Source organism: Callorhinus ursinus, unplaced genomic scaffold (genome assembly GCF_003265705.2).
Source record: "Callorhinus ursinus isolate GAN/ISIS: 27379988/994484 unplaced genomic scaffold, GSC_fseal_2.0 scaffold20, whole genome shotgun sequence".
NCBI classification, from domain to species: Eukaryota; Metazoa; Chordata; class Mammalia; order Carnivora; family Otariidae; genus Callorhinus; species Callorhinus ursinus.
The window spans coordinates 24,363,705-24,376,245 of NW_027397082.1; the positions used below are offsets into that span (position 1 = coordinate 24,363,705).

Consider the following 12,541-nt stretch of genomic DNA (forward strand, 5'->3'; position numbering starts at 1 on the left):
ATAAGAAACACAACACACTTAGAACATTATCCCATGGACAATCTCATGAGGCGGGTATCACCATTATCCTTACTTTATGGATGAACTGCCTAAGATCTAGAGGGGTCAAGTAACTTGTGCAGAATTATACTGCTAGGTAAGCTAATTCAACCAAGGCAGTCTAACTCCAGAACCAGCAGTTTTAACACTACACTATCCTGTATTTTGAATATGCCATCTGCCAAAAAACCAAGTCCCCTGAAATCTAAAGTTGTGGATTCTGGAGAATTTCGTTTTTAAAAATGTGCTTTTAGGTGATTTTGAAGAATAACAAAAGCTGGAATTATTGCACTAAGGCTACTAGTTCGCCATGGTGGAACCCTGGCAATCTTTGAGATATAACTCATGGTCCAGAAGTTAAGGTCTCAAATTCCACCACATTGATTAACTAGAATTTACTTATCCTATTTTCTCTCCTACTCCAAAGAAATTATAAGAAAAAAAAATCTAGAATTTTCTAATTAGAGCAGATGGTCTATATTATCTATACATAAGAAACTAAACAAAGATTATTGATGTTCAGCATGATTATTCTGGGGCAGAGTTAGACCTTTACTAAAAGAAATGTGCAAGGTAGAATTTATTTTTTTTTCCACTGAGGCATTTTATTTGCACATATGTATTACATCCCTAGGAAAAAAAATCCCAGGATTTTCCTTCCTGTGTTTTCAACTTCCTTCTTCATGGTCCATGATGCCAGCTGAGGTTGTCAGTACAATGAAACCAAACTGGGGGGACTGGAGCCGATTATTCTGCCATTTTTCTAGATCTCTGAGTTGTACATCAAATCTGGGGCTGATTATTCCACATTTGTTTAACCTGCCCATGAGGTTCACAACAATTTTCCCAGCTCTGTGATCATCAATGATTTCAAATTCGCCGGTGTAACCATGCTGCATCATCACAGAAACCAGATGACGACTTTGGAGCATGGCCTATAAGAACCTGGCGTTTGCCTCTCTTTTCAGCTTTGTTAATGCTCTTGAGAGCATCTACCATGACATTCATGCACACCATTATGGAGGGACAGAAAGATGGTGGAAAGAGTTGCAAGGTAGAATTTAGAGTTGGAGATACTTCTATCTCTGGCAACTTTCTCATTTTACAGGTGAAACAATCACCCTCTTTTTTAAAGTACCATCTTTAACTCAGTTCACATTTGCAATATTTAGCTGGCAAAATTTTGAGGTCCACAATAGTACTGCAAGAAAATCATGTAACATAATATCACAGTATATTGGAGCTGGAAGGAACTCTGAATCTCCTAATTTCACAGATGAGGAAACTGAAGTGACAAATTTAGTTATTTGCCCAAGGTCACACAATTATTTAGTGGCAGAAGAAGCTACCCAGGACAAAAACCAAATTTCTTATCTCTCAAGTCAATAGTATTTTTACTACACCAAAAATTATGTTTTTGTTTGTAAACTTCTCAGGATTCGGAGAAATCAGTGTATTAGCTTCAAGCCCTAGGAATCAGATCTTTTTTTTTTTTTTTAAGATTTTATTTATTTGAGAGACAGAGAGACAGTGAGAGAGTACAAGAGGGGAGGAGGAGAAGCAGGCCCCCCGCTGAGCAAGGAGCCCAACGAGGGACTCCATCCCAGGACCCTGGGATCATGACCTGAGCCGAAGGCAGATGCTTAACCGACTGAGCCACCCAGGCCGCTCCTTTGCTCTAGTTCTGATTCTTTTATTCATTTGCTATCTGACTGTGGGCAAATAATTGTAAAATAAAAATAAATCCCACCCTTAGTAGGTCATGGGAATATTTCCAGAATTAGAAAACACATATCAATGTAACTTTGGAAAAATATGAAATTATGTAGAATTAAGATATGCTTTCATAATTTTTTCTAGAGGCAAATGGGTAGGTACTGGTTGTTAAATACTGCCCCGAATAGTCTGAACTGAAAAGCCTTGAAAATCAATGCCCTCGGTCCCTCGGTCCACCTGAAGAACAACTCATTACCATGTCTAACTCATTTCCGATATTAAATTAATACCACCTTACTAGGTGATGTCTAGCAAATAAAAGATTTCTCTGATTAACAGCACTGTTGATTTTCTTTTATTTTTTATTTTTTTAAAGATTTTATTTATTTGACAGAGACACAGCGAGAGAGGGAACACAAGCAGGGCGAGTGGGAGAGGGAGAAGCAGGCTTCCTGCAGAGCAGGGAGCCTGATGCGGAGCTCCATCCCAGGACCCTGGGATCGTGACCCGAGCCGAAGGCAGACGCTTAACGAATGAGCCACTCAGAAGCCCCTGCTGATTTTCCATAGGATATTAAACGATGAATAAAGTGATCCCTGAAGTCCCTTCTACTTTAAACATTTTTTATTGTACACAAAACACAACTGCTCCCCAAACAAAAATCTTTTAGTCAATATCTCTATGCTAAATAAAGTGTGAAGTTTAATTAACAGCAATGTACAAATGCTGGTTTCTTACTTGTGTTAAATGTACTACAGTAATGTGATATTAACAATAGGGGAACAGGGTGAGGAATATACTAGAATTCTCTACTATCTTTGCAACTTTTCTGTAAATCTAAAACTATCCTAAAATAAAAAGTATTTTAAAAATAAATTTCTATGCCCATTTTTAATAGTTCAGAAAATTTCTACTGAACAAGTAACTCCAAGTTAATACTGGAGTAATAGTCTGCCTTGTTATTGGGATCTAGTGTTAAAAATGTTAATTTAGCACTTCAAAATAATATTTGAGCACTTAAAATTATCTTAGTCTCGGGGTCCCTGGGTAGCTCAGTTGGTTAAGCGTCTCTTGATTTCAGTCAGGTTATGATCTCACAGTTGTGAGATTGAGCCCCATGTCAGCTCTGCGCTGGGCCTGGCACCTGCATAAGATTCTTTCCCTCTTCTTCTGCCCATCCCCCCATTATCTTAAAATTTTCTTAGTTTCAGAAAAATTAGAGTTCCCCAGTATTTTCTACCTGATTTATATTTAGATTATCACATTTCTAACCATCCACCCTAAAACCACAAATTTCTAAGGTAACATCCTTGAACCAGAGCTGGATTTCCAGTGGTTTAGTGTTTTAAGAAAACACTGGATGGGAGGGGGGGTATCAGACATAGGGAACAAATACAAAAGGCTCTTGAGCCATTAGCTCCTCAATCTAATATGATGGGTAGCTTCACAACACCCTAAAATCTTAAAAAGAGCCTTATTTTTATTCTAGAGCAATGAATTACATATTATTTTCAGCTTTTCTAAAAATTTCAAATATTTTAATTATATAAGGAATGTTAAAGGAGTTTCATTAGTGACACAGAAAAGAGTATTTTCACATATTTTTAATCTCTTGCAGTTCCTTCATTCTTACAAATAATTATACCACACCTATATTAAATGCTTGATTTGGGGAGCTATAAAAATCTTTTAAAACTTATCAGAAATTTGATGTTTTGCCTCTTCTTTATTGAAATGTTGAAAAAGGAATTTTTTGAAAAATAGGTTTTTATTTTAGTTGGTTGGGAGGAATACACGCTGTGCAACAAATAAGGGAGCCCTATCTGACAGAGGTCTATGATGGTTCAGTTGGGTGAATTATGATGTTGCCAACCAGTTGTAAATTCTACGTGGAAAAAGGAATGTGGTTGATTTTGTTGTTTCTGAGAACAATAAAGAAAAATTGTATGGGACGTCAGAGTGGTTCAGTCGGTTAAATGTCTGACTCTTGATCTCAGCTCAGGTCTTGATCTTAGGGTGGTGAGTTCAAGCCCCACGTTGGGTGTGGAGCCTACTTAATAAAATAAAAAAATTAAAAAAGGAAAAGAAATCACTAAAAGAGCCTTTAGTCTTCCTTATTCAGCCTAACTGTAATAAAAGAGTTCTGTGAAAATAATCTTTTACCACAACATTTAGTAAGTTTCAGAAGTCAATAATTATAGAAAAAGCTACATGGATCTGTATGTTTCATAATCTACGTCAATTCTCTTTTTAATACTTTCTTTTCTACCTTAGCTATGCCCTTTAAGGCCACCAAATTCTCATGATTCATATGAAGACTTTGTAAAAAAAAAAATTATCAGCAACAGATACCTGTGTGTTTCTAAATAACAGTACCTTGCCAGTGCAATCTAAGCAAAACTCAAAAAGTATTAAATGGCTTAAAAAAATACATCTATAAAGGGTGTACCTATCTAAAAAATAAATCTTTCTAGTTTGAAAAAAATTAAGACATGAGTTTGCCTTAAGGACCCATAAAAATAATTTAAAATTTTATTTTATTTTTGAAGAATAATAAACAGATCCTTAAAGAACGAAGGCCAGCCTGGAAACACAAGAGTTTTTTTTTTTTTTTTAAGTTTTCATCTCCTTCTTACTGCTAAGTTGGTGACAGTAGAGGTAGTGTACCCACCTAGTATTTTATTTTTTTAAGATTTACTTATTTATTTGAGAGAGAGAGAGAGAGAATACACGAGCAGTGGAGGGGCACAGGGGGAGGGAGAGAATCTCAAGCCAACTCCCCAATGAGCATGGAGCTGGATCTCACAATCCTGAGATCATGACTTGAGCAGAAACCAAAAGTCCAAGCTCAAATGACTGAGCCACCTAGGCGCTCCCCACCTAGCATTTTAAAACATTTATGGACAGGAAAAGACCACGAATCTGAGGGAATATTACTTCTAGGGCTCCCAAGGTCAAGTCACCATTCACAGAGAGATGCCCATGTGAGGCTGAGGCAAGCCCCCAAAAGGGAATGAACCAGAACTCACCTCATCTGGAAGAGAAGGAAAGTAGGAGATGGAGAGCAGTCCATCCTCGACCAAATTCCTTTAGCTCCTACAGAATTTCTACCCTATTCAACGAAGCTTCTGTTGATGTGTCTTAATTGAAGATAACTTTGTAGTAATAGATAAACCATTGTAAAATGTTCCCCTCTCTTAAGTTAAAACATGAAACTATTCCCTAAAAGTCTTTCTGTTACAGATTTTTGCCAGGTTAAGATGAAGAAAAGAAGCAGAAAGAAGGGAAAGATGGAGGATAATCAGGTGGGAGAGAAAAAAGCCACAGGTGATTATAAATTGTGATCGAATGTTAACCTGGTCTGAAAATCAAGAATCCTGGTTTCCAATTCCAGCTCTGCCATCAGCTACCTAAAATACCTTATGTAGACAGTGAATTTCCTCATCAAAAAATGAAGTGGCAGTAGGTAGCGCCTGCACTCAAGAATGAGAATACATCCTAGAACAAGATATCCCCAAAGGGATGCCTCATCTGGAGCTTCGGAGTTAAGAATAACAATTATACACACGAAGAGAAAAGAAAAAAACAAAAAAACCCTCATAGGTTGTCAAGGCAAAGGAAATTTCTGACCATTCTGCCCGGGAATGGGAGATTTCTTCAAAATTACTTGGGGTACCTGGGTGGCTCAGTCAGTTGATCTCTTGATCTCAGCTCAGGTCTTGATCTCAGGGTCATGAGTTCAAACCCCGACTGGCTTACTAACAAAAAAACAAAATTACACTAGCTAGAGAATAGTGAAGAGGAAGAGCCTATAAAAGTTGCCAATTCAACACAAACTGAGCAAGGTTCTCAATACCACTGCTAGATACTGTAGACTCAGAGATGACTATCATAGTGTCTGCCTTTAAGGTGTTCTGAATCCAGTTAAGGTTTTGGTTAAATGCTAAAAGAAAAATTGTGCCTCTGTGCCCTTTCCTAAGTATGTTATACAAAGAAGCAATTGACACCTAGAATCCTGACATTCAGATGTCAATTAAAAAATGAGGCTTAGGGGCGCCTGGGTGGCTCAGTCGTTGGGCGTCTGCCTTCGGCTCAGGTCATGATCCCAGGGTCCTGGGATTGAGCCCCCCATCAGGCTCTCTGCTTGGCCGGAAGCCTGCTTCTCCCTCTCCCACTCGCCCTGCTTGTATTCCTATTCTCGCTTGTGTCTCTCTGTGTCAAATGAATAAATAAAATCTTAAAAAAAATAAAAATTAAAAAATTAAAAAATGAGGCTTAGAGAAGTTAACTTCTGGTACCTGTTTTCTGACTTGAAATCCAATGCTCTGATACACATGATTAATGTGGCTTTATGAATGTCAGCTAGTTACATTAACTGAAATCCTATTAGTGTACGGATTAAGAAAAAAATTTTAATTATATCAAAAATCCTCCCTACTGTTAACATGAAAAACCTCATAATAGATTTGCCTTGCTATTGTTCATAATTTGCAATGCATATATATGTATCTGTCTTCAAACTTAATACCTACTAGCCTGCACTCCACTGTCCAAATCATCTCTATTCCCAATGGTGGCACAAGCAGGTATTCTGGCTACACTGATTGAATTAGCAATCTCCAAAGCCCCTTCCAGGTCTAAAATTGCCTGACACCTGACATCAAAACATGACCAAAAAACACCCAAAGTTCACAAATGTATAAACTTAGCTCACCTTGCAAGCTTTTAAAATATTGCCACTATAGGGGCGCCTGGGTGGCTCACATGGTTAGGCGCCTGCCTTGGGCTCAGGTCATGATCCCAGGGTCCTAGGATCGAGCCCCACATTGGGCTCCTGGCTCAGCGGGGAGCCTGCTTCTCCCTCTCCCTCAGCCTCTCCCCCTGCTCATGCTCTATCTCTGTGTCTCAAATGAATCAATAAAATAAAATCTTAAAAAAAAATATTGCCACTCTAAGCTTTAAGTATATTTTTGTATATTTTTGCAACTATAGGCACAAATACAATTGTCACTACTATATATTTTGTCCCACCAGTAACACAAAATTAGGATTTCCCAATCTTGATGTAAACAACTTTATAAATTTTTGTAAATTCATACAAGGGAAAATAAGCGCTAATAAAATAGAAAAAGAAATAATTACAATCAGAAAATTGTGTCTACAAAAATGCACACAGATTGTATAATCCTCTAAAACTGGAGCTGCATAATTTGTTTCTTTCATTTCTATCAAGATCCCTGAAAAGTTAACAAAAACACAGGAGACTCTGAAAAGGAGGGTTTACAAGTTGGGAATACTCTCTTATTTGCCTAGAGATTAAAAGGAAAAAAAAAGCATATCAAGCAAGATCTAACTCCGGGAAAATTGGCATTTCATTAATGTGCAACAGGATGAGCATTTTATCCCTATCAAAGCCCTATTCCGAAATCTGCAATGTCCAGAACCATAACTTGATTTCAAGAATGGCAGGTCAAAACACAAATACAATGGCACCAAAAATTAAAAAGTTGCTGAAAAAAGTGTAGGCCTATTTGGCAGAAGTAGAGAAGAGGGATTTTCTAGATAAAGCGCCATAGTAATTTGGCTTTAAGGGCTGGGATCAAATTCTAAACTCGAAACTGACTGCATTTTAATAAAGGCCATTAAAACAGTTAAACACTATGAAACACAATCACTTCTAATTTCAAGAATTCCCAAGCCACTTGAATGGGTTTAGACTACACACAAATAGACATTTCTGCAGAATGACTTCCCTTTCTCTTTCACAACCACACCCGTACGCACATACCGCCGCGCCCACCCCCATCCCCACCCCTAATCCCCGTAGTACAGTAAAAATAAACTGAGAGCCGAGCAGGTTGTCTGCTTTTCCGGAGGAGGCAAAACTGCAGCTGTAGCATGAGCACACTGCCAGGACCTAAATACACGGAAACCAGGTGTGAATAGCAGGTATAGATAGCCTCCAGCCCACAGGGGAACAGAAAGATTCGCTCCCCACAAAGTTGGCAACTTCTACAGGCAACACAATGCTGACCCAGTTCCTCTTCCCCCGGTGACAAATCAAAGCTAAGTCCTGACGCCAGCAAAGAGCCCGCACGGAGGCGGTCCGCAAGGCGCTCTCGGCCAGCGCCCGGCCTCGACCTCCGTCCCGGCCCCGGCCCCGCCCCGAGCCCCGGCGCAGCGGGCGCTGTACCTGGCGAAGAAGTCGGCGAAACCGCCGCTCCGTCGAGCCCGGGCCGAGGTCCCCGCGGCGCCCTGCTCCGTGGCGGGCGCGGGCACCGGCGGCCCGGCGGGGGGCAGGTGGTCGCGGCTCACCTCGAACGTGTTCCGAGAGTTCACCTGAACGTTCGAGACGCCAGGGCGCGCCTCAGCGGCGGCGTCCCCGCTAGTCCTCTCGGCCGAGGCGGCGGCGGACGCGCCCTCCTCGGGACCCCCAGCGCTGGCTCCCGGCCGCTCCAAGTCTTCGCTGCTGCTGCCGCCGCTGGCCGGGCTGCCCTCCGAGCCGCTGCCCGCGCCCTGGGGCTTGTCAGAGACCGCCGCTGCTAGGCAGCAGCTCCGCAGCGGGTCTTCGAGCGGCGCGGCCCAGTCGGACGGACTGCCCGGGCCGTCCGCGCCCTCGTCGCCAGGCCCCTCCGGGCGGAGGCGACGGTGGCGCGGATCCCGGCCGCTCGCGCAGGCCAGCCCGCGAGCCTCCTCCAGGTCCCGACAGTCCTGGCCCGGCAGAAAGCCCGAGTCCCCGTTGGTCATGCCTCTGTGCCGCGGCGGGCGGGCATCCGCCACCTCCGTGTCTCGGTGCTTGGAGCCCGAGTCGCGCGGACAGGCGTCCGAGCGCGGAGCTGCCGGGAGCGGCGGGGCGCGGGGCTGGCCAGCGGGGAGTGGACAGTAGCACAGCCCCGGCTCCAGCTGTCCCCCGGCCGCCGCGAGGTACCGCCGAAGGAGCTGCTGAGGCGGCGTCTCCTTCTCCTCTTCCTCCTCCTTCTCCGCCGGCGGCTCCACCGCGCCGACGCCTCCGCCAAAACCGCCCGTGGCCCGGATCATCTTCCCGTCCTGGCCCACGGGCTCCGGCGCCGGCACCGGGAGCAACTTGGGGTTTCTTCCCGAGCAGGCTCCGGCATCCTCCGGACCCACCATCTAGGGCCGGGTGAGTGCCGCCCGAGGAGGCGACGGAAGAGTCCCCGGCACAGGCTCGGCCCGGGAATAACCCTAGGGGCTGGGGCCGCGGCGGCCGCCGCCGCAACCTTCCCAGACCCACCCCTCCCACCCGGGGCTCCGGGCAGTTGCGGGAGGGCGGGCACGCGCCGTAGTCCGCGCACGCGCAAACGCCGGCCCGGTCAAACCACGACCTGGAGATTCCGCGAACCATAGAGATAGTAGCTAGAGAGGCCGCTCCCTGACACTCCGGCGGCCAATCTGGGATCGGCCATCTGGATGATGGAGGCTGGTTGGCTCACTCCGAGCGTGACAATTCTTACAGAGGCACGGGTTTGCCTCTCTTAGCAAAAATTCACTTGACGTACTTAATTTATGGGAGTTGATTACAGGATATTAGATATAAGTCCTTCCAGCTCCAACTGGTCACCAGTGGACTTTACGCTTTTTCATGCATCTTCCCTACCGCCGTTGCCACAATCTAGAGCTTCGTCGCTTTATGTCAACACCCTCCCTTCTCCACTTTATCTTCCAGGATACTACCAAAGGAATCTTTCTTATCTAGCACCACGTTTCATCATATCACTTTTCTTAAAAATTTCCATCATCACTCAAGGAGGGAAAAGAAGTGGAGTCAGGCGGAGAAGGGCTGTTGAAATAATTCCAGCACCCTGTGATAATGGATTGAAATGCGGTGATAGCCACTGAGTGGAAATGAAAGGCGTTTAAAGAAATCGCAAGACGTGATAACTGATATAAGGAGCGACTGAAGAGGGAGGAACCAGCAATTACTACAAAACTCTTGTTATTGAAACTAATGTAGTTTGAAGAAATGGGATCTGGATTAGAAAAAAAAAAACCTCGATTAATAGGGGAAATATATCTGGTAAAGACAAGACTGGGACTATCCAGGATATAGTTAGAGATCTAAAACTTGGGTTAGGGCTTAGGTTTGGAGACTCGGATTGAAAAGTCATCTGCATATTGTAACAAGGTGAGTCATTAGTGACTTCTCCTGGGAAGAAAGAATAAAGATGGAGGTGGGGCAGAGACTCAAAGGTGTTATTATTTCAAGATGGGCAAAGAAGTTGTATTGCAAAGGATTAAAGAGGAATTAGCTGTAGATAAAATGAAGGGGAAAATATTGGCCACTCGTTCTAGAGGTATGTCAATGAAAAGAGAGGAAAGAAATAGGAGAATGGGGTAGTAATGAGAGGAAGCAGCATTGCCAAGCCTTTATATTTTTTTTCTTATATATGCAAGAAGGAATATAACCTATATAAGAGTAACAGTAAAATAAGTAAATAAGGGCGCCTGGGTGGCTCAGTCGTTAAGCGTCTGCCCTCAGCTAGGATCATGATCCCAGGGTTCTGATCAGGCTCCCTGCTCTGTGGGAAGCCTGCTTCTCTCTCTCCCACTCCCCCTGCTTGTGTTCCCTCTCTCGCTGTGTCTCTCTCTGTCAAGTAAATAAATAAAATCTTTTTAAAAAATGTAAATAAAATGGACACCCACGTACCCAGCACCCAGTTTAAGAAACATCAAGTGTCTTTTACAATGAGCATATCTGAAGGCCTTAAGGAAGGACTAAGTGTCAAAGGCACAGTTAACAATATATTTATTGCCAAGATTTTTCAGAAGAAGAAATGACTTCCAGGACACAGGTGGAAAAATTAATATAGGAAGAGAGAAAATATTTGTAAATCATATATCTGATAATAGTATCCAGAATATGTAAAGAACTCTTACAAGTTAACAAGCCAACCCAATTTTAAAGGACTTAAACAGACATTTCTCCAAAGACTATGTTAATAGCTATTAATAAGCATATGAAGTAATGCTCAATATCAAAACCAAAGGACAAGGCACTCAAACTGACTAGAATGGTTATATTCAAAAAAGTGGAAAGTAAGTGTTGTAGAGGATGTGGAAAAACTACAACCCTCAAACATTGCTAGTAGAAATGTAAATGGTATGGTTGCTATGGAAAATGTTTGGTGGTTCCTCAATGAAGTTAAACATTGAATTACCTTATGACCCAGAAATTCCACTCCTAGATACGTACCCAAAAGAACTGAAAACAGATGTTCACACAAAAACTTACACATGAATATTCATAGCAGCACAATTAAAAACCAAAAGATAGAGACAACCCAAATGCCCATCAACAGAGGAATGAATAAACAGAATGTGACATTTACACAATGGACTATTATTCAGCCATAAAAAGAAGTGAAATACTGATATATAAAGTAGATGAATCTCAAAAACATTATGCTAAGTGGAAGAAACCAGACACAAAAGGTCCACATTGTATAATTTCATTTGTATGAACTCTCCAGAATAGTTAAATCCATTGAGAAAGAAAACAGATTAGTGATTGCCAATGAGGGGGTGGGTAGGAGAGAAATAGGGACAGACTACCTGATGGATATGTGGTGATGAAAATGTTTTGCAACTATGGGCGCCTGGGTGGCTCAGTTGGTTAAGCGACTGCCTTCGGCTCAGGTCATGATCCTGGAGTCCCGGGATCGAGTCCTGCATCGGGCTCCCTGCTCAGCAGAGAGTCTGCTTCTCCTTCTCACCCTCCTCCCTCTCATGCTCTCTATCTCCCATTCTCTCTCTCAAATAAATAAATAAAATAAAATAAAAAAGTTTTGCAACTAGATACAGGTGGTGGTTGCATGACATGGAGAATGCACTAAATAGAACTGAATTCTACATTTTTTAAATTGTACATGTTTAAATAGCTGTATTTTATGTAAATTTTCACCTCAATAAAAGAAATTTAAGTTAATTTAAGATACCTAGACATAAGTATAGTTAATATGATGGTAAAGATGAGGACAGCTGAAAGAGGCTAATCACAAGCTTGCTTCATTTCAACTTTTTTCTTTTCTAACTTCCTAATTTTTCAAACCTTTTCTTTTTTTTCTTAAAGATTTTATTTATTTGAGACAGAGAGCAGGAGCGAGAGAGTGGAAGCAGAAGCAGAGAGAGAGGAAGAAGCAGGGGTCAATCCCAGAACCTTATGACCTGAGCTGAAGACAATCGCTTAACCAACTGAGCCACTCAGGCGCCCCTTTCAAACTTTTCTAACTTGTTGACTTACTCCTTTCTAGGTATTGCTCTATTTCTGCCTCTATGAAATCATACTACAGTATTTTAAACTCCAATTTCTCTAAATGGTTTATTGAGTTCATCTCCTTCTTCTCCCCTTGTCAATGGCAACAAAAGTTTTATGAATAATAGCCCATAGCTACTGTTTTCTCAGTGAAGACTTCAAAACTGAAACACATTTATATTTTGTAACTTTGTCTACAATAACATGTATTCCATAATAAATTATTTTAGGCATTCTTCTTGGTTAGTCGTTATATTTTCCACTTTTAACAGTAAAAGTTTCTGTGTTACCTGATAAGTAATATATGCCACCTTATAAATTTTTTGAAAATCTACTTTCAAGGTGTAGCATATCCTTTTTTTTGTGGTCCTTAAAGAGGTTGCCATTAAAAACTTTTTTTTTTTTAGTTTTACTTATTTAAGTAATCTCTACACCCCACCTGAGACTTGATCTCATTACTCCAAGATCAAGAGTCATGTGCTCTTCCAACTGAGCCAGCCAGGTCCCCCAACATTA

At 42.0% G+C, this 12,541-nt stretch overlaps 1 protein-coding gene across 4 annotated transcripts in view; it reads right to left on the reverse strand.

Annotated features, from left to right (window-relative positions):
* Positions 1-12,541, reverse strand: part of TBC1D12 (TBC1 domain family member 12) — a 118,289-nt gene that overhangs the window by 88,905 nt on the left and 16,843 nt on the right. For 2 of the 4 annotated variants that reach the window (XM_025880879.2, XM_073904424.1), the window contains exon 1: positions 7,949-9,037. The exons of 1 other annotated variant lie outside the window; for it this stretch is intronic. In XM_025880879.2, coding sequence (XP_025736664.2) covers positions 7,949-8,886 — 938 coding nt within the window. In that variant the 5' untranslated portion in view covers positions 8,887-9,037. Of the gene's footprint in view, positions 1-7,948; positions 9,038-12,541 lie in introns of those variants that run through there. One more of the 4 variants, XM_073904426.1, reaches the window with a different exon arrangement.